This window comes from Ailuropoda melanoleuca, chromosome 1 (assembly GCF_002007445.2).
Source record: "Ailuropoda melanoleuca isolate Jingjing chromosome 1, ASM200744v2, whole genome shotgun sequence".
NCBI classification, from domain to species: Eukaryota; Metazoa; Chordata; class Mammalia; order Carnivora; family Ursidae; genus Ailuropoda; species Ailuropoda melanoleuca.
In genome coordinates, this window is record NC_048218.1 from 123,657,728 (window position 1) to 123,685,187 (window position 27,460).

Below are 27,460 nucleotides of genomic sequence, written 5' to 3' on the forward strand. Positions count from 1 at the left end.
CTCCAGGTTAAGGAAACGAATCAACCAGACTGAGAGGTTACGAAATAAAGTACTTCAGGTTCGAAAAACCATCTCACAAGATCACCCTTTGATTTATTATTTGTTTTTTGATAATTTTCTTTATTGAAACTATAGAGCTCAATTGAAAATTACAACGACGGTAGTCATGTTTTAGTAAGAAGAATGCCTGTTTTGCAATAAAAATCCTCCTAAGGAAGGATAAGAACACTTAGCTATGCGATTTAAACAAACATATGTTAAAATAAATATAGAGTATGCCATTGGGAAGAAGAGAGCTGCAGTAGCCTGGCTCACACATCCATGCTCAGATTCCCTAAATAAGGTGTACGTTGTATCCCCTGCAAATTATTCCTAAGTTATAGAATAATTAGAGCCCACTCTTTGGTTGCTGAGGCTGTATTACATTTTCCACCTTTAAGCATGAAATAGATAGTGTAAATATGCATGAAGTTTTGCTCTAATGGAAACAATGTGAATTTGTAAATTGGGATATCATAAAAGTAAGTGTTGCTTTCCCTGAAAAAAAATATACAAGAAAATATAGGCCCAATATTTTTTCTTCACATGTAGCTGAGCTAATAATTTTGCTTTAAAACAAATAAAAATGTATTTCAGTGGTTATTATCCCAGCATAGTTCTGAATAGAAAAGATTATTGATGCTAGAATATTCATATGTAAAGTTAAGTGTGTCTTTTAAAGAGGCATTTACCTACAAGGCTTTTTATTCACAAGACTGAGGAAGTTCCTTGCCTCCGCCAGCTGAAGTCATTTTAACTCAACGAGAACAGCAAGGACACCATTCCTACACTTAAGGTGCTTTCCACAGACGGAGGAAGACCAGATCTACATCCCGGGGAAAACTGAAAAACACCCTCTGTGTTACAGGTGAATACACAGGCAAAGTGATTTAAAGTCATAGAGGGAACATTGACAGGGTAAAACTTGTAAAGGAAATCCAGCAAGAGGTGAGTAATGAGCTTTCCAACAGTGTGGAATTTCGCCTGGTGGGAAATTCAGAGTACTTTTCGAGAAATGTCCTCAGAGACCTAAATTCTTTGGCCTTCTTAAAACACTTAAATAATTTTAAAATGCGTTCCAGTTTTAGGAAGTGCAGCATCATCTCAAATAGCAAAACTTCCTGCAAGAAAGTCATCCTGATAAGAGAGCAATGGGGGGGGGGCAGAAAGGCCGGGCCCGTTTGACTCCGCATGGGCCCGTGGGAGAGGGAGGGATGGTTCTAACTGGGCCTGGGCCCTCAGAGTTGAAGGCTTAGGGTAGAGAACACCCCTGCCCTTGCGCAGGTCCTGGCTGTTTGTCTTGGGAGAGGTAGACAGGGCTCCACTGCAGCATAAAGGTCAGAGACACAGGAGGCAGGGTGTGCCCAACATGGTAGCCATCCTAGTTGGGCTCCTTGTCAGGAATGCCGTGTCTGCAGGTGGGGGAGACTTTGGGGGCTCCTCCTCAATCACGGAGGCATGTCCCTGCATGTTCACTCTCTTTTTTGACTATGATGTCCACTGGAGGGCTCTGACGTAAGACTGGTGATGCAGGAAGGCCTCCTGCCACCCAGAGGGAAGCCGGGCCTCACCTCTCAGGCTCTTGTGGCTGTTGAGCAAGAGAGAGCAGCGTGAGCGCTGACCCTGGAAAGTGAGGGGGCCCAATCAGAAGGGCCGAGGGCACCATGCTGAGGAGCCTCCCCTTCGCTTTGCCACAGTGGGGACCCACCTGAGCAGGGAGCCCACGGAGGTGAACTGAAGTCCCACCAGACGTAAAATCCTTCTGCGAGAGGGACTTCTTATTCCTGTCTGCGAAATGGCTTAACTGCTAAAACAGGCCAACAGAGAACTAAAAGGGCACCCACCTCGCATGTCCTGAATAAAGTAAAAGGGGTTCCTTTCCTTCTCCTGTGAGAGGGGATGTGCACTTGGGTGGGCAAGGACCGAGAGCCAGAGCTGAGGGGACCTGTGCGGTTCAGGAAGGACAGAGGCCATCCCATGGGTGGAGAGATAGGAAGGGAGCAAACACTGTCACAAAGGCTTTATCCGGCTGGACTGCCTCGAAGGCAGCTGTGAAAGTCGCATCTGTGCATTCCAGATGCCGGCCTTGCCTGGCCTTCCCTCTGCTCTGAGACTCCGAGAATGAGCATGGGCCCTGGAGATCACAGGGGGTGCCCGCCGGCTTGGGACTGACTGAGCAGAGGATGGCCTCGAGGAGAAAAAACCAGGGCAAGACAGAGGCTGTGAAGATCTTGCAAAGGCCAGCAGGATGTTAAGAGCCTGGACCTGGATGGCGGCTGAGGGGATGGACAGGGGCTACTCTGACCAGACTCGGGACACTGACGGCCTGTGAGGACTGAAGGAGAGAAATGGGCCAAGAACGCCTCTGAGGCTTCGACTCAGGCAACTGGGCTTTGAGCAGAAGAGCAAGCCTTTGAGAGAGGGTAATGATCGTGGCTTAGATCACATGAAGCACTTTATTCATTGGAAAGGAGTTTTAACTCCGGAATAACCAAGATAATCCATCCATATGACGAAAGTAAATATATCAAAGAACACTTGAAATGCAATTAAACGTGTTTATTGAAATAAACTGTGAGTCATACAGATTGTTTTCCGCGTGATATACAGGTCATACATTTCTCCTAGTCATAGATGATAGCCAGATGAAACACAATAGTAGAAGAATCTAGAATAATAAATTTTATCACCAAGAGTCTCCCTAGAGATCAGCAAACCCAACCCTTGAACAAATGAGGCAACTCATGACCGGAGAGACTGGCATTCTCCACTCTGCAAATGCTTGGGGCACTGAGCACGTGCCAGGCACTTACTTGGCGCTGGGCATATAAAAGTAAACAGAACGTGGTACCCGTACTCAAGTTGCTCATGGCCAGGCTCGTGGGCGACAGCATCCAGGAAGCAGGAAATTAGCACACAGCCTAATAAGTATGGCGAGGACAGCATGCTCAGGCTACAGAGTGCCCCCAACCCGGGCCGGCCTGGGAGCAGCTCACAGAAGGTCAAGTGTGAGCAGACCTGGGAAGGACGAGCAGAAGTCACATAGATAAAGGGGTTGCAAAACTGCCCCAGGAGGGCTCGAGTGGGGGAAAGCATAGTGCATTTAGTGCATCAAAGGCATTCAAGTACAGAGGAATTCCAGTCCTGGATTCTGAAGACAACAGTCTCCTGACTCCCAGCACAATGCTATTTTTAGAATCGATCTGTATTTCTAGGTCTCCTGACAAATAGGTGAGGATTCGGCACACAGCAATAGTCTTGCATAGAGAAGAGGACGCATACGTGGCTCGTGCTTACTCAGGTGAGACATTAAGATTCTCAGACCCTCTCGTTTAAAATGTCTCTTTTACGAATAATTACTTTGTATTAAAGCCTTTCATTTCCTTGCAAAATTTACACCAATCGGGTCATGCCATAAAGCTCTTAAGCCTGGGAGGGATCTTAAAGAATCACTTTGTCAGTGGCTAAGGGAGAGGTCGCCCCCCACCCCCCCGGTGCCGGCAATATTGGGCCATCATCTGGAGAGAATGTAAAACTTTACCACAAAACGGACCAAAGCCGTTCTGCCTTTTATTATCATCACTTGGCAGCAATCCAGCCATTCTCGGTAAGGTCAGTGACGGAACCCTCCTCCCGGCCAAGGCAAGCTGCTCCCGCCCCCCTCGCTCACATCTGCCCCTGCGCCCAGATCCACCTGCGGGTGCAGAAAACACAGCTCCCAACACGGGCTGCACAAATGCTCTGCCCTTTCGTAAACACAGCTTGAGTCGTCAAAATCCCATATACGAAGAGCCCCAGATCAGTGTTTATCTTCCTACAGTCGCGCTAGTTCTCTCCGGTGAAGGTTCTCGCTTCTCAAAAGCCTCGAATCCCTTTCAAGCTGGGGATGACGTCCGATGCCACCACTGGGGCGCTCACGGGGTTACCAGGAGCAGTCCTCGCTCATCCTCTCCGGCTGGGCTGTCTGGCAGGTGCTCGGAGGGATAAACACCGAGGGGTCTTTAATGCCCAGCTGTATGTCGAAAAACCGCGTGGACAATATCACACTGTAATTTTTGGTGAAGGTTTCCTGGACAGGGTAACAATCCTTGACGGTATAAATGCCAATCCAGGTTTCATCTGTAAGAGGAAGGTAAGTTGTCTTTTTAACATAGAAGATAGGCAAAATGCCTCTATTTTTTCTCTTGCGGTAAAATATACATAAAATTCACCCTTTTAACTGTTTTTAAGGACGTTCAGTGGCATTAAATACGTTCACATGAAACTATCACCACCGCCCATCTCCGGAAGTTTGTCATCTTCCCCAGTGGAAACTCCGTGCCCTCTAACACTCATTCCCCATCTCCCCTCTCCCCAGCCCTTGGCAACCCCCATCCACTTTCTGTCTCTGTGAACGGGACTACTCTAGGGACCTCAGATAAGTGGAATCATATAGTATTTGTCCTTTAGTGACTGGCTTATTTCACTCAGCATCATGTCCTCAAGGTTCATCCAATATTATCCGTGGCTGAATATCCCATTGTTTCTTTACACCGCATTTGGGGTATTCATTTATCCGCCGATGGACACTTGGGCAGTTTCTACCACCTGGCTATTATGGTTAATGCTGCTATGAACACGGGGGCACACATATCTTTTTGAGTCCTGGCTTTCAATTCTTTCGGGTATACACCCAGAAGTGGAATCACTAGGTCATATGATAATTCTATGCTAAGCTTGGCGGAGGCGGGGGGGATCTGTTCTCACACTGTTTTGTACTATTTCCCACATACGCCGTAAAGCCTGCGTTTTTGAAACCGTTCTAGGGTAGGCGTACGGAAGCATCACAGAGAAGAGCTTCATACCTATATGCTTCATACCTATGTGCAAAAGCAGACACTCAGAATAATGGGGGTAGATCTGCTCTCCGTGACTTTAGGAAGTGATATGAGATTGTAAAGTAGACCTCAGACAGATGTCTTCCATGTCACAGATCTCAGGACCATTCGATGTCAGAGCCAAGGATAAGCCCCTAACAGCCAAGGTGGCAGAAAGGTACAGGTGATGCTAGAAGGCTGAGGTGTTTCAAATATGATGCTTAGATTCTGGAGCTAAACAACCTGCAGGAGTACACGGGGTGGGGGCGGGGTGCAGGCGGGACCTCAAAGAAGGTGCGGGGGACGTTAAACAATTTGCTTAAGCTTATCAATTGCCCTAACTACCCTTCCTTAATGGACTTAAACTTTCTCCCCATCACGCTACCCGAGATGCAGCACTTGGCTATTTTATGAAGCCTTACACGATCTAGCTGACTTTCTGTCGGACCACTCTTGGACAGTGATCTGCTCCTGGGGCCCCCCGATGGAGTACTGGTCCTCAAACGTGGCGTTCTGAGGAATGTCTAGAGGGTCCCAGGGCTCCGTCAGGGTGATCTTGGAGCACTGCTTGGTGGCTTGTTCAATCTGAAACATCACTCCATCCTTATAGAGCAAAATATATTCAAATAATCTGAAAGATACACATAAAGAGAATAGATCAGGACCTCATGTTACAGTCATCGTAGTAGGAAAAAATAGAGGCAATCACTTACGTACTTATGAGCACTCGACACATTGACAACCTAAACACGAAATCATTAAAATTCAGAGTCCAAAATTGAATATTGAATCATTGAGTAGCTATTATACGCCGGATCCTGTGCTTAGGCTACAAACAGGAGGAAGACGGGGCCTTGGGTTCACAGCTGGTTTGTGACCTTTTAGCCACAAGGACCCAGGGGGATTGGACCCTTGGCTTGGCTGAGTTCTCCCAGCAGCACCAAATCAGGACTTATTGGGGTGCACTGAATGTAGCACAGCTAGAAGCTGCTGAGGCCAGGCCACACACCTGCACCCCACTGTCTCCACTGTCACTCACGACTAATGGGCTTCAGTAAGGCACAGCTGCGTGAGAAAGAGGGCCCCCCCATACCTGGAGGAAGCGGAGACACAAACGTTGGGGGGACCCCAGAGCGACTACTTTCCCACACAGTTTGTCCACGTGCTCTAGGCCTCGTCTCTCCTGCCCACGTGTACAGCCCATGTGTGAAGCGAGCCAGACGGACTCCCAGGCTAGGCGGGGAGTCTGCAGGCACTCCCCAAATCGCCCTGCATGCCGTGTTATCCCCAATCCTGTGTGGAACTTACAGCTAAGCAATCTTGGTGTTGGGGGAAGCCCTGTGTTTGATTGTCAACCCAAAACTCAGGCCGCTGCTGCTGGTCCAGCACAGTGAGGAGGTGCTCTGAGCTCACACAGGGACATTCACGACACCCGAGGGCCACCGAGCTGAGAGGGGGGCTCTCCTGAGCAAACAACGGGAGACTCACCGTACCCCACAGCCTCCATCTGCCTCCAGGGCAAATGTTCGCCATCCCAAGGACGAGCTTACAAAGTATTTTCTTCAGAAAAACTATTATAAACCATCACTGTCTACATGGTTAAAATAGTACCACTATTAGGGTCATGTTTCCGTTTCCTACGAGCCAGTATGGAAATGCAACCGTGGCCCCATCTTATGTATTTAGATTTAACTATCCTGCTTCATTCCAGCAAACACTTGACATGGCTTACGAGGGTCAGACCCACGCCTTTTAGAAGTGGGAGTGACTGCAGAAAGCAAAGGAAGTGTTCATTTGCTACGATATCACTCCCATGAAAGTGGAGCCAATCTCTTATTAAAAATACACACGCAGGGTTCCCGACCTACTGTGAACCCTTTGCAGGAGCTGGGGGGGGGGGGTCTGTCACTGTTGTCTCGTGCCCGGTGAAGTCCCTGGCACATCAGTCTGAGCATTCATGTAAGAGTGCGGACACATTACTCTCAATGTTAGAGGACTGTCCATTCATAAATACAGGACTCTGGACACAAGTCCTGTCCCACGAGCTTTTCAGGGACAGCAGGCCGCACAAAACACCTGCACCGTGTGCCCTCAGGGGGGCTCTCTTCTTTATTCTCACCATCAGCACCGTCCTCTCGTGCCTTCCCAGGCCCCAGATGTCCAGCCTAGACAGTCGTCACTCCTGCCGAACCCCCTGTGGTGTGCTTCTTGCACTCTAGCGACCGTCCCCNTCCCCCGGACTTGTGCCCGGGGGGGGGGGGGGGGGGGGGGGGGGTGGTGCTGCTTCCTGAGAACAGCCCTCAGCCCCCGAACAGCCACACTGGCCGGCCGGCCAGCGTCACCAGAGCTTACTGGACCAGAGGAGGACAGCTGACCTAGGGCGAGACGATCAGACTCCCCCCGAAGAACCTGTGGGGCTGCCCGAGGACTGCGAGGCAGTCTCCTTATGTGGCCGGACATGTCCCCTGTAAGCTCCGAGGCAGTGGGAGGCTGTTTCGGACACGCGAACCGAGCAAGAGTGAAGAAGGAAGCAGGAGACACGGTGGCGAGCCGGGACTCCCAACAGCGGTGCATTTGCTGGATGCGTTTCTTCTCCGAGGCGCAGTGTCTGGAGATCCCCCTGCAGAGTTATGAGGTTTCCTTTGTTGTAATAAACTTTGCTTTTTTCCGCCTGGAACTTTTTGTGTGACTCATAACCAGGCCTCATTTCTAATGCGGTGGAGGACTCCGCTGTTCCACCTAGAGCCCCGGAGGACAGCCGCCAGCACAGCTGTCCTGGAGAGACACCACGTGGCCGTGGCCATGGCCGTGCGCGGACCCCAGGGCCACGGCCGCCTGGTCATCCCCCAGCTGGGGAGGGGAAGGGGCGGCCGGAGAGGAACGCCGCCAACTTCACCGCTGTCCCGGGGCCGGCTCTGCCCATGCACAGAGGGAAAATTTAATTTCAAAATGAGAATGCTAGACTTGAAAGAATCATCACAAACTATGAACATTTATCCATTCTGGGTGGTCCGAACACAGGTGTTTGTTACAGCGTTCTCAGTACTTTGCTGTTTTCAAAATATTTAATTTTCTCACAAAAGGCCATCATCTGATATCGAGGTTATGTTGACAGTGTCTTAAGCAAAACAGAAAATATTCATTTAATGGGAAACCAAATACGGCCGTATAACTGTTTGGTTTTTATCAAAGTCCCATATGCACATAAATGCTAGTACCGCTCCATACTGAGTTTGGAAAAGAAGCTTTTGATGATGCTGTTGTGGCTTGGGTATGGATGTGAACACAATTCCTGGTTAAGAGGTAAGGTTCTCCATCTCAAAGAGGACACAGGCTCTGGTGCCTGATAGAGCCATTAGGTCAAAATGCAGAGATCAGCCAGGGTTGAAATGAATCATCCGCCTGGGATGCTGTGCGGGTAATAACCCGTAGACCCGAAGGACTGGACTGACCGTCTTCAACCGAAACTCGATCCCGGGAAGCAAGATCAAAGCCTGGCTCCGAAGTGGAGGCAGCCGGGAGGACAGGAGTCACAAATCACGCCCCCGGGGTGCAAGCAAGGTGAGGCGCTGGAAAGGGCCTGGAGGACAAGGCAGGCAGGTCAGGCCTGGGTCAACAAGAGCCAGCAAACTCCTCCTCACTGGCCAGACCCCAAGCAAAGCACAGCTCCCAGGAGGGCCCTGCCAGGCCTCAGCTGCGCGCAAGGTCAGGCCAGACGGGCCCGGCCAAGGGGTCAGCAGGCTGAGCTCTCCACACCAGCCTCAGTGCAGAAGAGGCGCCCAGTGCCCCATTCTGCCTCTCTCCTCGTGGGACCAAGGATGTCTGTTGCTTTTGACAAAATTCTCAGGCTTCACTGACCATTTCTGTTGTTCCCTGAAAATCCATTGTCCTAAAACTGACGCTCTACCATCCCATGTTTTCCAAAACACTGAAAACCTGTAGAAGTTTTCTATCTTCTGGTTTTTGTAAAACTGATTCCTGTCTGAAGTAAAAAATAAAAATAAAAAAAAAAATCCCAACAGTACAGAAATGGAAAATGAAGTAAAAAATGCCCAGGAACTCGAACTTACAGAAGTAACAACTCTGTGCCTGTGTCTAAACATATACGGATATTTTTATTTAAATTTCTTTAAATTGTGGCAAAAGACACATAACGTAAAATTTACCCTCTTCACCACGTTTAAGTGTGTAGTTCAATAGAGCGAACTACATCTGTATTCTTGTGCAACCAACCTCCAGAATTCTTTTCATTTTGCAAAACTGAAACTCTGTGTTCATTAAGCAGTCCCCCACTTCCCCCTCCTCCAGCTCCTGGCAACCACTGTGCTACTTCCTGTCCCTGTGAACTTGACTCTCGAGGTGTCTCATGTAAGTGGGATCATACAGTAGTTGTCCTTTTGTGACTTTGTCACTCAGCATCGTGTCCTCAAGGTTCATCCATGCTGTAGCGTATGGCAGAATCCCCCTCCTCTATAAGGCTAATATTCCACTGAACGTAGAGACCACGTTTTGCTTATCCGTCCATCTGTGTGTAGACCCTGGCTTGTTTCCACCTTCTGGCTATTGTGAATAACCCTGCGACCCTGCTATGAGTATGCTGTGCAAATATCCTAGAGGCTTTATTACATGTACTAGACACATTTTACAAAAATGAGTGAATACAGTGTTTCCTAACCAACCATTTGTCCTTGATATCCTTCCAGGTCAAAAAATACAGATTTATGGAATCCATTTTTCTTAATTTACTATGAAATATTTTTAAAATGCAGAAAATAAAGGACAGGTACGATGATTACCTTTGTATCTACCACTTAGATTCAATAATGGTGACATTTTGCTCTATTTGCTTTATCTATTTTCTAAATATTTGCTAAAAACAAAGACTTTTTGCCTCCCCACCACACTACCATTATCACACCTAAGACATTAAAATTCATTCCCCAATGCCAGCTAATACCTGGTCCATAGTCAGTTGTCCCCCAAAAGTGTATTTTAAAGTTGTTGTTGTTGTTGTTGTTTTTAATCAGAATCCAGGGCACCTGGGCAGCTCAGTCGCTTAAGCGTCTGCCTTTGGCTCAGGTCACGGTCCCAGGGTCCTGGGATGGAGCCCTGCATGGGGCTCCCTGCTCAGTGGGGAGCCTGCTTCTCCCTCTGCCCCTTCTCCAGCTCATGCTCTCTCTCTCAAATAAATACATAAAATCTTTAAAAAATAAAATAAAATCAGAGTCCAACCATGTTTCAAGCGTTATATTTGGTTGTTAGGTCTCTACTGTTTTAAAAATCTGGAACACTACTCCTACCTTTTATATTTTTAACATGACCTTGACTCCAGGTCTGCACATTCCCCATTCCATATTTTTGTCAGTTTCTTCATTTAACTTGTTCCTCTAGCTCCTGTCATTCCTCCAAACTAGACCTGAATTCTAAAGGCTTGATGTAATTTGGTTAAAGATTTTTGGAAAGAAATTGATGAGGCTGTGTGTTTCATGATGTGTGACAGCAGAAGACAGGTGATGTCCCATCCCTGCTACTAACTTCGATCACCAAGTTAGATGGTTACTCCAGATGTCTCCATCACGAAGGTGCTTCCTTTTACAGTTAGCAAGTAATTGGTCAGGAATACTTATGATGCTGGGAAGAGCCTATTAGCCAATAACTGTCACCTAATGGTTCTGGGTAAAACCATTTCCTGAATCAATTATTTCACTAGAGATTGGGATACCAATGGTATAACAAATGACATCTATCTTTTTATCTATTTATCTATCAATCATCACGCTGGACTCAAGAATTTTTATATATTCAATGTATGACAATTAAAGTCATTGTTCCATTCGATGCTCAGATTGTCACAAGTTCTGTCAGTGGGAGCTCCTTCTAGCTGGTGTTTGTGGCCCTGACCTGGCCCCATTAGTGTTTGAATGTATATATATATATATATATCATATATACACCTTGGGTGTGTACATACACACACACACACACACACACACACACCATGCTTTGCTTCAGTGATCCCCTACTCATGAGTACTTAGATTATTTCTACAACTTGTTAATCTTAACAAAGCTGAATATAAATTGGAGAAAAACACTTTTGCCTTTCTGTGTTTACAAACCTATGAAAAGTTTAAAGACCAGAATTGTTGGATCGAAAGAAATTTCTATTTTATATTTTACAAGGTACAAATGTTTCCCAAAGGACTTAAAATTTTTTTTTTGAGAGGGGAGAGGGGGACAGAGGTAGAGGGGCAGAGAGAGTCTCAGACTCCCCTCTGAGCACAGAGCCCAACGCAGGGCTTGATCCCACGACCCTGAGCTCATGACCTGAACCAAAACCAAAAGTCGGACCCTTAACTGACTGAGCCACCCAGGCGCCCCAGGAACACTAGAATTTTTACCTGCATGTAGAGCTTCATTCATTTCATCCCATTAGAAAGGTCCTAAACGTTTACCCAGTTATAGTACGGCAGGAGGAAACCTTTCCACCTAGTTTTCCTACTTTAGGATAAGGTTTACGGACAGCATGAGCTGCACAGTAAAAAAGCTCAGGTCAAGAAATTGAGGTTCCCAGTTGACTACTGCTGGGCTCTGTGATCATAATTTTAATCTCCCTATTTCTCATATGTAAAGAGAGGCCAGAATTTTGAAGCTCGAAGCATGACTATGAAGATGATTTGAGACAGCAGGTATAAAATCATTATACAAATGCAAGGGATTGTAGCTTTGTAGGAAAGCCTGCGAACGGTTACATTTACGGTCACCCTTTCATGTTTGACAAGGAAACGACTCATCTCATCTGCGCACAGAAGACTTGATCAGCCCTGTGATGACGAAGGGCTGGTTCATCCAGGCAGGACAGAGGATAAAGGAGAGAACGGTCCTGAGGGCCATAGTGGACCCCTCTGGAGCAGACCCACAGGCATCTCACCCTTTCTCTCCTGCCTGCCTGTCAATACAGAGACTGAGGAAGTATTCTCATCGACTCACTTCCTTTTTTTCCCTTGGAGTTGGGGGTGTAGTTGGTTCTGGCCTTGGAGATGTAAAAGGAAGTCTGTTGGAAGAAGAGAGCCCCTGGAGATTTCTCTTCTCTCGAAAAAAATAGACCCCCTGTCCTGCTCTGTCCTTCATTTCCTGTCTTTGAACACAAGGAAATAATGCTTGGAGTGGGGACAGCCACTTTCAGGCCGCGAGGCAACAAGTCAGCATGGCGTCTTGCAAGTGTGAGCCAACTTTCTCTGAGAATGGCAGAGAAGATGGGTGGAGGAGAACGAGGGGCCGTGGTGATACCGTTGAGTCCGACCTCGGAACGCGCATCACCAGCATTCTGAGGTGAACTACACACGTCCTTATAGTTTCAGCGCCTGTCAGTCAGATTTGCTGACACGTGCAGCTGAAAGCACCCTACATACAGGAAACCCACTGCTTTATAGTTCTGATCTATCCGATGCTTTTCAATGACTCTCTGAGAGCCTTTCGTTCCAGAATGAGCAGGGCCCAAGGATTTGGCTAAGCCCAGAACCCACGATATCAGAGCCCGGCTTGGGCATTGATAAACCAGAAAGGCTACTGCCAGTGTAGCTGAGAGGCAACTGTTTTTCTGTTTAGAATCAGAGTAGCCGAGGGGAAAAAAAGGAAGGAAAAAGAAAAAAACAGTCTGAGGCAGACGTTACAGACTCGCAAATTCCACTGGCTGACACATTATTAGCTTTTTTCTTTCTTTCTTTTTTAACCAGAGGAGAAAATATGAGGCTGAGAGCATAACTAAATCGTAAATAATGTGCCAGGACTGGACTCTGGGTCTGCTCTCCTACCAGACTCGCTCTAATTCACTCACCCCGTGCTCCTTCCCCTCCTTCCACAGGGGGGAAGGAGGGGTTCTTCCCATCCACCTATAACTGCTTGGCCACCCAAGATACCTTCAATTGCAGAAAAGGGAGTGGGCAAATATAATACTGTGATTACAAAAAGGACTCTGGCTTTTAGGGAAGAAATTGGGCAAACTTGGATTTGTTTACTATGCCATATAACAGATCAGGGACGCACGCCAGCTCTCTGACTCTTAGCAGGAAGAACTCACCGGCAGCCACTTGCCATCCCGGCCTATACCAAGATTGAGTTACACCCGACGGTAATTATGAGACAGAAAACCAAAACCCTATTTCCAAATTGTTGTGTCAGACAGAAACTCATCGTGCAGGCTGACAGCAACCACATATAACAAAAGGACAATGAAGTTACTTGAGAACGCAGCCCTAGGCAAAGCGAAATCAAAGAACAATCATGTGTGCAATTTAAGGAGCTGTAAGATGATGGGCTTCCACCACTTGGATTCGAGTTCAAAAGAGGAAAATGTTGCTCAAGAAACTGAAGAGATTTCTTTTTTTCCAAGAATGTTTCAGGATGAATATTGGCAACGTGCAGCCATATACTCTTTCAGCGGATGGAAGGTAAAAAAAGTTCAAGTTCAAGCTGTCTTCTCACCATTGGAAGGAAAAGCATCATTAGTACCAGGATACCCATGTTGCCATGGTTCACAGTGAGTTCTAGAACCACACATCAGGGGGTGTTAAGGAGGTTGGGAGGGTACAAGGCTAGTCAGTTCCTCCAGTCAGTGCTACGCTTCTCAGGAGAAACATATCAGTCGTCACTGTGTGTAAACAGAAACACAGGGGAGCCTGGATGGCTCAGTCGTTAAGCGTCTGCCTTCGGCTCAGGGTGTGATCCCAGGGTCCTGGGATCAAGCCCCGCATCGGGCTCCCTGCTCAGCGGGAAGCCTGCTTCTCCCTCTCCCACTCTCCCTGCTTGTGTTCCCTCTCTTGCTGTGTCTGTCTCTCTGTCAAATAAATAAATAAAATCTTTAAAAAACAAAAAATAAAATAAATAGAAACAGACGCCCTTGCAGCTAACCATTTATGAGTCTAAAATATAAATCTTATTTTTTAATTTCACTGGGATTTGGGATGATACTGAATTTAAGAAATAAAAGACTAATGTGTGAACGCAAGGATAGCTCTCTAATGAAAAACATGATTATCAAAGTGGCGCAGAATGCTCTCGCTATGGGAAACAAAGAACAAACAAACAAAAAACAGAAGCAGTGATGTAAAAGGTACGATTCCAGAACTCTAGGTAAGACATACAAAGTGACCAAAAGGCTAATGGAAAGATAAGCAATGTGGGGCAATGTGGGGCAACAGGGGTGAGAGAAACAATCCATGTAAGTAGAGATTCTGCAAGGAACAAAGAGAGAAGAGAGTAGCCAGCCTCCAGAAACAGCAGATGAAATTTCCCTAGAGCTGGATAGAACCTGGAGATGTTAATAATGTTCCAGGATAACAGAAACAACCTACAAAAACGAGGACCGGAAAAAAATGTATTAAAACCAACCCAAACGTAGTTTGGTATCAGACTTCCCTTTTTGTGCCATAAGCACAAAACACGATTGTTATTACCCAATAAATTGTGTATACCCCAAAATTAGCTGTATGTAAAATGGCAGTAAGTGGATGTTCTCAGGCATTCGACATCTCTGGAAGTGGGGGCGCCTGGGGGGTTCAGCTGGGTAAGCACCTGCCTTGGGCTCAGATCATGATTCCGGGGTCACCGGATCAAGTCCCGCATCAGGCTCCTTGCTCAGCGGGGAGTTTGCTCCCCCGCCCCCGCTTCCCCTGCTTGTGCTCAATCATGTGCTCCCTCACTCTCTCTCTCTCAAATAAATAAATAAAATCTTTATCAAAATCCCTAGAACTGTACCACCACAGCCATACCCTCTCTGAAGAAAATTAATTGAATACATTTTCAAGCTGACTGAGACCTGAATCAAAATAGAGGATTCAGGCAGATAAGCGTATCAACGGCATAAAAGATACTGCAGCAAATAATAATAAAAGGAGTAAAATCATTTGTGGTTCTTTTGTGGCAAGGCTACTTAGAAGTTTGCGCAAACACTCACACAATGGAAACTCCTCTGTGTTTAACAAGTAAAGCAGTTGACCTTATAGAGGCTTGACTCAGCATGGTGAAAGACGGAAGGAGAAATCACCCAAGCACTTTAAATTCCTTTCAACGTACTGAGTGGGACCTAAATACATACTTATCCTTTACAGAAGAAACTGTGTTCTGGTGGCAGGAAAGTGGGTTCCCAAGCTTCATCCCCTCACTCCTTAGGACAACTGAGACATCACGAGGGAGGCTCTCCGGGGGGTCCCAAGGGCAACCCAGACAGTAACTGGAGCTGGACGAGGGTGGGGGGTCGCTGTCCAAAATACAGTATGTGACAAAGAGGACAGGGAGAGGGCTCGATTCAGAGCGAGAGGGGTCTCCCACATCCAGAGGAAATATATAAACCACATCAGAACACAGAACATGACATGACACTTCAGTGGATATTAAATCGGAAGTAGATTCTGTTCCCAGCGCCTCTGCTCCCCACTGTCCACTGCCCCGTTCCTTCTGGAAGGAGAGTTCCACGTTCTTGTGTTTTCTCTACATTTGCTGCCACTGCCTCCCCCATGACTACCAGGGCCCCTCTGCCAAGAGGTGTCCCTGGGATTCCTAAGGAGACACTGTTCCCTCTTGACCTCAGCCAACTCAGTAACTCCATAAGGGCCCCGCCATCTTCCTCAGAGGCATGTCTGCCTTTCTCAACTTGACATCCTGGATCATTAGCTTCTTGATGACACGTTCTGAGAAGAAGGACTCACAATTCCAGAGAATATAAGATGTACCTCAGTAAGGGACTTGGTGAGTGGTGTGGGGGCAGTTGTTTTAGAAGCTTTGGAATTAATGCAGATGGTCCGGCTTACCATGGTCCTCCCCACAAGTACATCTGAGCAACCTCAGAAGGCCTGTGTTCATCATGGCTGAACCTGGATGCCACACCAACTAGTCTGGCGGTTCATGGTGCCTCATACATTCCTCCTAAGTTAGTGCTCACCCGTAGCTGATAATGCTATGTCAGACCGAGGAACTCATGTGGCTCTCGGCCCTGTGCCACCATCTTCCTATCTGACAACATCTTGCTTGGCAATTTCGGGGCTGCTCCACGGCAGCAAGGTCTCTGGCGCTATGATCTGAGGGTTTGTGTCCCTCCCCCAACCCTACCAAATTCATGTTTTGAAAACCTAATGTCGAAGGTGATGGCATTACCAGTGGGGTCTTTGGGAGGTGATTAGGTCAGGAGGGTGGGGCCTTCATGAATGGGATTCATGCCCCTATACAAGAGGCCCCAGAGAGCCAGCTGGCGCCTTCCACCATGTGAAGATACAACGAGAAGTCTATGAGCAGAAGAGGACCCTTACCCAACCATGCTGGCACCCTGATCTCAGACTTCCAGCGTCCAGAGCTGTGAACAATGAACTGTCGCTTGTCAGCTACCCAGTCTCTGGTATTTGTTACAACAGACTAAACAGACTAAGACACTAGGGGAGCTTGGAGGGGTGACTTTGCTGCCTCTTCCAGGGCAGGCTGATGGCTCTCACTCATTGGCACAACTCACACTCTGGAACTTTCCCAGTCCATCTAACCTTAGCCACCACAGAAGCAGCCTTCCATGAAGGAGCATCACAGGCTTTTTGCCCAGGAGCAGCTGTCTTCTGCTTAGGAGCCATCTGTCCAAGAGCTTCTCCAGTCTTTAGAGGATCTGAGGGTCATGGAGGCACCCTGCTGGGGGACTGAATCTTCACACAGCCTCTCTGTTCAAAGAGGCACTGAGCCACCACCAAAAATACTTAGACTCCATATAGGCGTGAGTGTGGGAAACACAAACAATCACTTTCTGCCATAGGAACTGTTGGTGCTTGGGAAACTTCCAATGCCCATATTGGGGAAATTCTCTAAAATCAGGACTGAGAAGCAAGAGAAACCCTGAAAATAGTGTTTGACGAGGGAAGAGCAGGGGACTAGGTTGTGGATGAAAGGAACCTGGGGGGTCCATTTCTGGAGGTCATGGTGCGCCGTCTTAGGGGGTCACTACAAGCCTGCCTAAAAACTTTTCAAAATACGGGTTGGCAGTGCCATTTGATACCAGCAACTGTTCTTGACAAAGAAGATACGTGTTGTAGAATATAAATACTTAATAAACCCTAAAACCGTTCCATAAATCCACTAGTTGACGGTTAAAAATGTAATCATGAGGAAAAAGAAGATTGGGAAGAAAAAAGGATAGCAGCAGATAAGGTGAAGTTGTTTCAGAGTTCAGAGAATATCATGTCCAACTTACGATGATGATAAATATAATCTTGATGAAATGGAAGATTTCCTAGGAAAATATAAATAACTCAAACTAACGCAGAATGAAGCAGAAAGTTAAGTGGATCAATAACCAGAGGGAAAAAATCCTTACAATGGCTTCGTGAGATCTTAGATCTTTGATCTTAAAAAGAGATCAAAGAGTTAGTTCTTCAAAAGGGGTTAGGTCCTAATGGTTTCAGGAATTAATTTTTTCCAACCTCAAGGCTGGCGAGCATAGAGACATTGAAGGCTTGCCAATTCTCTTAGATTTTACAGAGCTGCTTCTACGTTAAATAGAGAAACCAGAAAAATAAAAACTAAAGAACAAGCTAAATTGTGGCTATGGATTAAAAACAAATCGTAAATAAAATGTTAGTGAGTCAAATCAAGCAGACTATTAAAAGACTACTACATAATGATAAATGAGAATTTATTTTAGGAGTGCAAAGATGGTTTAATGTAAAGCAATCTATTAGTACAAATCACTAGGTTGATGAACGTTAATATCCATGCTGATTAGAAGAAGAAATTCTTTACAAAATAGGTCAGAAAAAATTTCTACTGAACTCGATGGCGTGTCTTTGTTAAACCAACAGCCCACAGGGGACTTACCTGGGGAGTATTAGAGAGAGTCACAACAGAGTGAGAATCACAAGGGGGTGCGACATCACCGCAGGCATGTCATTTTGCCCTTCCGTTTCTTCTTTATCAGATTGGAAGTGACCAAAAATAATCAGACTCCATATAGGCGTGAGTGTGGGAAACACGAACAATCACATTCTTCCAGCTGAAATGTCTGCCCGTTGGAGCGACCTTCCCGAAGGGCAAAGTTGTCACAACCTCAAAAAGTGCAGGGGTGCCTGGGTGACACAGCGGTTAAGCGTCTGCCTTCAGCTCAGGGCATGATCCCAGGGTCCTGGGATCGAGCCCTGCATCAGGCTCCTCTGCTGGGAGCCTCCTTCTTCCTCTCCCACTCCCCCTGCTTGTGTTCCCTCTCTCGCTGGCTGTCTCTCTCTCTGTCAAATAAGTAAATAATATCTTTAGAAAAAAAAAAGTGGTATGCATCTAATTGCACATAAATACAAGGTGTAGTCGTCTGAACAAGTGGGAAATAGATGGGAAACAAACATGACACCCCCCAATAAGGTACTGCTTAAAGAAGCAGGTCTCCATTTTAATTTTAAAATCATATCCACAGGAATAGGAAAAGAAACCCAGAAGCTCGTACATCAGGGTTCTTAGTGCCGTACAGCAGGATGATGGGTCATCTTTACTCTCATTATGTTGCTTTTCTGTGTTACTCAGATTTTCCTCCATGAACAGGTAAATGCTAGTAGTCCAAAAGTCGTGAAAATGATATTTATCCACGCAGCACACATTTACTGAGTCTCACAATGTACCAAGCACTTCTAGGTGCTAGAGGTTTGGTGATAAATCAAACTGATAACATTCTCTCACTCATGAAGGCGAGACAGACAATAAACGCCAGACACATTAACTGACCAGATGATGTCCCCCAGGGATCGTGTCCCGTGTCCGGAGGAAAACAGAACGAGATGTGATGGGGAGTGGCTGGTGGGGAGGGTTGCAGAAGGTCCCTCTGAGGAGAGGGTGAGCTGAGACCTGAGTGAGGAGAAGCCAGGAGTCCAAAGACGATCGAAGAGGACTAGTCAGTATGGATGAGCTTGCATGGTGTGTTGTTAAGTGAAAAAAAGTCCATTGTGAAACAGGACGTGCTTGGGTCTGCATGTTGTGCGTCTCAGAGTCACCTAGGACAGGGGCACCTGCGGCACAGAGGCTGAGCATCCGACTCTTGGTTTCGGCTCAGGTCAGGATCGCAGGGTCGTGGGATTGAGCCCCGTGTCAGGCTCCATGCTCAGTGGGGAGTCTGCCTGTCCCTCTCCCTGCCCCTCTGCTTCTCCCCACCTCACTGTTTCTCTTTCTCTCTCTCAAATAAATAAATAAATCTTTTTAAAAATCACCCAGGATATTCAGAAGACATTAGAATAGTCGTATCAGTTGAGCAGTTATGGATAATTTTTACTTTCTTTCTCTTTGCAGACCCCTATTTTGAGTATCCTTCTACAATAACTAGGTCACCATTATTACTCGTTCTCTCATTCAATTATCCCCCAAAAATCTAATTCTGTGGTGCTGGAGGTAACAGCAACAACCAGATAAAATTCCTAACTGTGAAGTCTTGCTTTGGGCAAGGGGAGACAGAGGAGATGAGGGGACGGGTTTAAAAAGCATGAATTAGTATGTCAGAGAGTGGTGTCTTGAACACGAAAGCAGTGAGGTGGGGTGTAGGAGAATGTTGGCAGAAGGGAGAGTCTAATTTGGGAGGGGGCCATGCAGCTTTTTAGGGAGAAGGCTTTCTATGCACAGGAAACAGCCACCCAAGTGCCAACAGGGGGGAAGCCTGCTGAGCCGGAAGCTGGAGGGGGCTGGCAAGGAGCGGCTGCTGCCCGCTCAGAAACAAGACATGGGGGGCAGGGAGCGGATCCCTGAGGGCGGCCGGGCCCTTGTAAGGACATTCACTCTGACAGAACCGCAATGGAGGGTTTTGAGCAGACAAGTGACATGATATGATATTTCTAGAAGAACCATTCAAGGGGCTACGTTGAGAACAGACCCAAGGGGGCAGGGATGGAAGGAGGAGGACCCGTTAGGAGGTCAGTGCAAAAAGCCCAGGCAAGAATGATGAGGGTTTGGGCCTTCACGATGACAGTGAACGTGTCAGATTCTGGGTCTGTATCAAAATGAGAGTGACAGGATTCGCTTCTGGACTACTCGTGGCAAGTAGGAGAAGAACTCAAGGATGGCTCTATGGTTGATCCTGAACAACCAGAGTTGCTATGAGCTGAACCTAAGAAACCTGCAAGAAGAAGAATGTTTGTATTTTTGTTTGTTTGGTTGTTTGTTTGCAGGGGGGGCGTTAGTGTTGGGTATGCCAAAGCCATGACTGAGCTGAGGGCACCAAGAGAGGGGTGTAGACAGAACAGTAAAGGCATGGCAAGCCTGAGCCCTGGGACATGCGACCACTGATGGTCCACAAGAAGAGGAGGAAGAGCAAAGGCAACTGAGAAGCAAAGGAAATGAGGTGGAAAAAGAGACACCGGAAGAATGTGGTCCGTGAAGATACCAGATGGCGGAAATGAGCGCAGTACAATGAGGAGTGATAAAGGCTCATTTGGTTAACAATGAGCGGAGCAGGCCGAGTAGAGTTGTGATGCTCAAGGTCTGATTGGAGAGGGTTCAAGAGAGCAGAGAGGTTAGAGACTGGACTTAGCATAAGATTGGTTTAAATAGAAGGGAAGAATGGGGTTTCAGCGGGTGGGATCAGGAGAGGAATTTTTTCTTTAAAGATGGGTAAAATAAAAGAAATTATGAAGGGGAAAATAGAAGATTTTTACTGGAATTGGGGAAATATAACACTATCACATTTACTCCAGGAAAAACAAACCACTAATTGGTGGAATATTTTCAGATCTTTGGGCACTCTGCCCCTGACCGCCATCTTCGAGGGCAGAATCAGGAAGAAACAGCTCAAAGTTGACAGAGAGCAGTAAAGATGTTTTCAGAGCAGTTTGGCGACCACCTCTGGCTTCTAGTTATAAGTTAGTCTTACACCCCACCAGTCCTATTACTCCGTGGGGCTTGTCTTCCTTGGCACTAAGGCTGCTCTCTGCCTGCTTCTCCTCGGCATCCCAGCATCAACCCTCTGAAATCCAGGGTCAACAGACCCACTGAATTAAGACTCAAAGCAAACTTTACGGGCTTCCAAGAAAATCTCTTTCTTGAAGAAAAACTCAATTTTGCAAATCAGCATGGTTCATTTTCGAAGGATCAAAAGGCCACAAGCAGTCAGACTTCCTGAGCTAATAAGAAAAGAAAATGCTGGCTCCCGCCATCAGAGATCAAGGGGAGGGAGTAAAGGCAAAAAGAGACAGTCTCCTGAAATTCTGAAAGTTGTGATTTCTTAAAACGGAAGCCCAATCCACGCAAAACAGGGTTGTGATTAAATAAATTTGTGGAGGGGACGCCTGCATGGCTCAGTGGGTTAAGCGTCTGCCTTTGGCTCAGGTCATGAACTCAGGGTCCTGCGATCGAGCCTCGCATCAGGCTCCCTGCTTAGTGGGGAATCTGCTTCTCCCTCTCCCTCTGCCCTTCTCCCTGCTTGTGATGTCACTCACGCGCGTGTGCGCTATGTCTATCTTTCTCTCAAATAAATAAATAAATAAAATCTTTAAAAATAAATAAATTGATTGATTGAACACCTCATACTAATTTACCTCCCCCAGCCACATAGACGGATTCTGAGGATTTACAAAGAGAAAGTCAGAGAAAGTCAAAAGAAGACAAACATACAAAAAAATAATAATAATAATAACCTGATCTTCCCTTTCCTCTCGAACAACAGTGTCATCTAAAATCACTAGGTAGGGCCAGGCAAGGTAGGCATCTGTATGGTCTAGCCTAGGGTGCAGAGCCCAAGTGGGGTGAGGGGACCATGTAGGGAGGGCACATCACAGCAATGCACAATTGCTACCTACTGCAACCAATAATGGGAGCCAGTTTTCTCTGAGAAGAGACCTCCAAAAATGAACTATGTGCGGGTGGAATGGAATTGGAGGTTCTAGTATAAATATATATATGTATTAGAACTGGAAGCTTAGCAATGTATGTACATGTAAATTTGTGTGTATATGTATATGTAAGTGACTGTGTGTGTGTGTGTTCAAACCTATATCATACCCTTGCTTCGTCCACGGAGAGGGTCTGGGAGCCATACGACCTAATAGCTATGAGCGCAACTACAGCAGAGGTCTTGGCTTCTCCAGTAAAAGTAACCAGAGCTCCGGGTTCAGAAGGGGCTTATTCCAAGACTCTAGCAGAGAGAGTGCAGATGATTTTGGAACACTTAATTGTGGCAAAAAGCAAAGAAGTGCTCAAAGAATAAGAGATACATGTTTAAAGAGCATAAAAGCCAATTTAAAGAGGTTCCCGCTGGCCAGATCTGGGACAATGTGAACATCAAAACAAACAGTGAGAACAAATGCAATACAGTGAGAATCCTTGAGTCCAAGCTGATATAATTAAATGAATAAATTGAGTGTCATGAAAATGGGATGTGTACATGGTTTTAAAATCTCTCTCTACAGGGGCGCCTGGGTGGCTCAGTCAGCTGGGCGACTGCCTTCGGCTCCGGTCATGAACTTGGGGTCCTGGGATCCAGCCCCACGTCGGGCTCCCTGCTCAGTGGGGAGTCTGCTTCCCCCTCTCCCTCTGCTGTGCCCCCTGCTTGTGGGCTCTATCACACTCTCTCTCACTCTCTGTCAAATAAATAAATAAAATCTTTAAAAAATAATAAAAAATAAAATACCTCCCTACAGGGGCACCAGGGTGGCTCAGTTGATTGAGCATCTGACTCTTGATTTTGGCTCAAGTCATGATCTTAGGGTCCTGGGGTTGAGCCCTGGGTCAGGCTCCCCACTAGGCATGGAGCCTGCTTAAGATTCTCTCTTCCTCTGCCCTTCCCCACCCACTCTCTTCCTCTCTAAGGAAAAAAAAAAAAAAAAAACTTCCTACAAAATACTTATTCATTACAAAGCTAAGAAGTGCCATTTCACACTGAAGAAACCTTGCAACCGTTAGTTAATCAAGTAATTCCAGTGAACATCACAATGCGGTAAGAACAGAGTACGACCTCCATGATATTCCTACCACAGGGAAATAACTAGAATCTCATCGTAAGGAGACATTAAACAAACCCAGATCAAAGCACATTCTACCAAATCACTGCTTTGTAATCTTCCAAAGTATCAAAATGCAAGGAAGACTGAGGAACTGTTCCAGCCAGAAAAACACGGAAAAGACAGGACACTTAAATGCAATGCTCGAATGTAAACTGGGGCCTTTGGCTATAAAGAACATAAATGAAAACTGGCAGAACTTGAATGAGCCCCGAATTTCCGATGGTAGAAATGAATCCGTGTTAGTTGTTAATGTCCCGGTTTTTACGGCCGTGTTGCAGTCGTGAAGGAGAACAGCTCTGTTTGCAGGAAATGCACGCTGACGTCTCTGGGGTGGTGGGGATATCAAGTTGGCAACTCACTCTGCAATGATTCGGGGGGGAAATGGCTATGCCCTTACTTTCTGTAAGAGTGAGATAGTTTCAAAATAAAATAAAACTCTACATTTGAAGGGGAAAGCACTCTTATCCTGCTGCTCAAACGCAATGATCGTTGAAGTTACCTAGCGTGATAACAGCCTTTGGGGTTAATCTTTGACAGCAGAAGGAAGACTCTGCAAGCAATGCTATTCATGCCCTGGAATGTTCGGGGGGGCCCCACACAGAGCAGAGCCTTTTGAGTCTGCAGTCAGAGCACTTAAGGGTGGCCCCTCATTTCTCTGCCCAGGAACACAAGTTTAGGTGAAAAGGAGAAGGAAGAAAAAGCATTTTGATTTTACCTACACAAAGGGACACGCTGAGAAAAAAAAGTCGAATCATGTTAAGTTCATCACCTAGCAGTAGGAATGGGAATCAGCCCGATATAATAAAAGCACAATGAGTGCATCCATGGTATCATTTCATCTGTAAGGGAAAAGGTCTAAACACTCTTTAGTATAAACATTGTAGATCATTAAAATTAAATTCAAAGGTGAAAAACTGATATCCTGAGAAGTTAGGATCTTGCTGTGGTGAAGCCAGGACTGGAAGCCATGTCTGACATCCCGTGACTCCCTCCCTGGATGTCTCTGCTCTCTCTGCTACGCTAGGTGGCTTTCTCCAAAACTGCAAAAGAGAAATGATATTCTGTTCTCCAAGAAATAGAATGCCCAGGGAAAACTGAAACAGACATGAACTGTTCAGAATTTGAATGAGAATCCACTTGCCACGCCACTTAAGACCTATTTTTTCTTTTCATCTTTTACCACCTCCCCCCAAGATCCCCGAACATGTAGGATTGGGAGGTGAGTAGTCTTCTAAGATATTATCCCTAACGTCCCCACACATATTCTCTTAATGCCTCTCTGTTCACTCCACGTCAGTAGTGCCATTAATTCCAATCCCCAAGCCACCATTTTGTAAGTGGGAGCAGTAAGTTACTGGTGGCCTCACAAAATTCATTCAGTATTGCTTCTCCCACAAAGTTCAACATGTTCGCGGGAATATGAAAATAATCTTCTTGCTTTTCCTCAGTCTTCCAAATGTAATACTTGTGAGTTTAGTCAAGGAGTCAGGAAAGACACTTGGAACCAGAAAACAAAATAGTATCAATTACTAATATTCCCCATTTTCTGCTAAGACTGTCTTATCTGAAGCTTGTAAAGTTGTTTAATCTTTTCCATCATCTCAGGGAAAAGAGAGCCTGGAAAGTCCTAGTCATTCCAAAGTAACTATCAGTGGGATTTTCCATAACAATCTGGATGCAAAATAAAAATCTTAAGAAGTTGATCCAATTCTGAAACTTACTTCTCAACTTACTAATAAATATGAAGAGACAACCCATCCATATTTTCTTCAAATAACATCTGGTTTCTTGGACAGACTGCTAATACCTGAAAAATTTTCTGAGTTTGTTCCAGCAAATCTACATTTAAAGAGCTTAAAAATGCATTTATGCACTAAACATTCTTCTCTACCTCTGACTGAGGGCCAGAGATGGGACTGTGAGACAGCATCTTGCCAAGAAACTGGGAAGAAGGGGAATAAAACTGCCTTCTCAAATCTGAGCTGTGAAATCAACACTTGATAGGTCAGGACAAAGAAATGAGAAATCACCAACCACATGGGGCCGAAAAACTTCTAGGCCAGCAGGATTTGGCTGTGACCCCGCTAAAGACACAATGCACACATATAAAGACTATATGAACCAATCGCGGAATCATCGATGAAGAAGGGTGGCTAAGACAGCTTGAAGGGTACTCACCAAGCCTTCCCGCAGAGTGGTGGGAGTCTGGACCCGCAGGGTTGGGGTAGCATAGAACCAGTGACAAGGCATCTTTCCAGTGAAAAATGGACCCATCACTGAATCTCAGCCCCATTCCCCTGGGCTGGCCTGTCTTACTCATGATGGAAAGCTCAACATTAAGCATCCAGCCTGGCCTAGAGCAAGCAATCATTAGATTCAGTGACTTCGCTCCAACTCTTTGCTCACAACCTCCTGATTATAATTTGGCTCCCACATAGTTCTGCCTACAGGGAGAGAATGACCTAGTCTTGCGGATCTGAGAATCCTGGCCGCCATGCCAGCCACAGCACTCACTGAAGTATACATTTTAGCTGTTAAGCCTGCTTCCTTCGAGTCAGCTCCCAAAGGAAGGACCCCTGAGTGCCCTGCCCGGTCTAGTTTCTGAGCCCACAGGCTGGCAGCGGGTCTGAGGGCCACGGTAAACTCACCAGGATGGTGATGATGGTGGTGGCCATGGGGACAACTGCAGCCATGTTCTAAGCACATTCGAGGTGTCAGACCCTGCACTATGTGCTTTACATACTTGAACTCATTTAATCCCCGCCACAATCCAACCCATTAGACGCTATTATCATTCTCATTTTGTAAATGGGGAAACTGAGGCTCAGAAAGCTTCAGCAATTTACCCAAAGACCCACACTAGGATTCTGCACTCAGACTCAGATTTGTCTGACTCTAACATTTCATCTCTTACGTTGTGAAAATACGAGCTCAGGGGGGATGGACCTCACCCTTCTCCTGACCACACTCCTCTGCTTCAGCAGTGGGCTCTGAGCCATTCCAGTCCGTCTGCAACACGACTGTTCATCAATATAACACTACCGGACCAGCCTTCCCGTCAGTGCAAGACAGGTTAGCAGTTTATCCTCAATCGCACGTGCACAAAGCCAACCCTGTCTCCGTGAATCACGTCACTATCTTTTCCACGCCATCAGAAGCCAAAAATGGGGGCCTCTCCTCGACTCTTCCCTCCCCTCACCTCCACCATCAATAAGCCCCTTTAATACTTCCCAAACGGATACGCTTCTCACCACGACCTCAACACAAGTCTCCCAGGTCAGGTGTTTGCTTCCACTCCTGCTCTCCTTTATTCTCCACCATACACCCAGTGACTATTCCATAATCCAAGCATGACCTTCCACTGTTTGACAATCCTTCAGCAGATCCCAACCTCTCCACGTCCTCTGTGCTTCAGTCCTAACAGTGACTAGTCTGCAGTTCTTGGAATACATCCAGCCCGGTCTGCTCCAGGTCATCTGGAATAGACCCACATCCCCCCAGAGCAGTCTACCCTCCTCTGGTCACTGGTGCAAGGCTTTGGGACTCGCTCATGCTCCAGCCGCCTCCAGAAAGCTTGGGTTAGCTGCCCATCTGAAGTGTTCTTGTCACACACTGCATACCCTTCATCTCTCTGGGTGGGAATTCTCCTTCCTGTGACTCCACCCACAGACTGTGACCTCCCTGAGGCTCAGGACCCGCTCTGTTTACACAAAGTGCTTGCCATGAAAAAAAATGCATGATGAACGCATGAGAGTGTGGTTAAGAGCACATGGGTCAGAAGCCACCCAGCTTCCTCCAGTCCCAGATGTGAGGTCTGGAAAAAAATGTTGACTCTCCCTGGATCTCAGATTCTCTGTCTATAAAATAGAGATCATAAAACCTCCACTGTCACGCCGTTGTGAGATTTTCACGTAATATGTGGACATTCCTCAGCACTATGCCCAGTATACAATAAGTGCTCAAACACTGGTTGTAGTTGACTGTTACTCTGTCCTTTGAGACAGAGCCACGGGGTTCTTAGAGGCCTCAGAGATCTTCCCGGCCCCCATGATGACTTGGCTGCTCCAGCTCTCCTCAGCACTCACACTGTACCCTTCCAAATGCATTAGCTTCCATTCTCAAATATACTGCTTTGAAAGGTTCTGTCCCTTCAGTACTTTCTTCAAGATGTTTAACACTTCAACAAATGCTTCTAGGTGAAATGACATCAAAATCTGCCCCTGATCTTACTGCTCGCCAGACCCTTAAACCACGAACATCAGACGCACCTCCTAATCACAAAAATGCCCCTCAGAGAGGCCAGCATAACCCCGAGAGGGGCACACAGGAATTTCCACAGGAAAGCTGTGGAGTGGACAGGTGGTGATCCCAAAATAGAAATCAGGTCTCAGAAAGAGGACATCCTCCCTCACAGCAGATGTGGAAAGGTGAATTAGGAGACAAGTGGGTTTAAGAAAATGGCACAGCTCCTCTATGGAATATTGTGCAGCTATTAAAAATAGGTCGGGGACCAACCAATTAAATGGCGGTGGAGAATGCATAAGAAATTATATATATATATATATATATATAT

General features: G+C 46.4%; 1 protein-coding gene across 3 annotated transcripts; it reads right to left on the reverse strand.

Moving 5' to 3' along the window:
- Positions 1-2,583: 2,583 nt before the first annotated feature.
- EPDR1 (ependymin related 1) lies at positions 2,584-26,454 on the reverse strand. Of its 3 annotated transcripts, none has more exons than XM_034666088.1 (3): positions 26,399-26,454; positions 5,318-5,526; positions 2,584-4,158 (listed from the first exon to the last, which is right to left on the reverse strand). In XM_034666088.1, the coding sequence occupies exons 1-3, from the start codon at positions 26,437-26,439 to the stop codon at positions 3,962-3,964; spliced, it is 447 nt and encodes a 148-aa protein (XP_034521979.1). In that variant the 5' UTR covers positions 26,440-26,454; the 3' UTR covers positions 2,584-3,961. The 3 variants fall into 3 exon arrangements, with proteins under 3 accessions (XP_034521979.1, XP_011231718.1, XP_019662563.1); XM_011233416.3 differs by lacking the exon at positions 26,399-26,454 and adding an exon at positions 25,066-25,592; XM_019807004.2 differs by lacking the exon at positions 26,399-26,454 and adding an exon at positions 17,741-18,005.
- Positions 26,455-27,460: the final 1,006 nt, after the last annotated feature.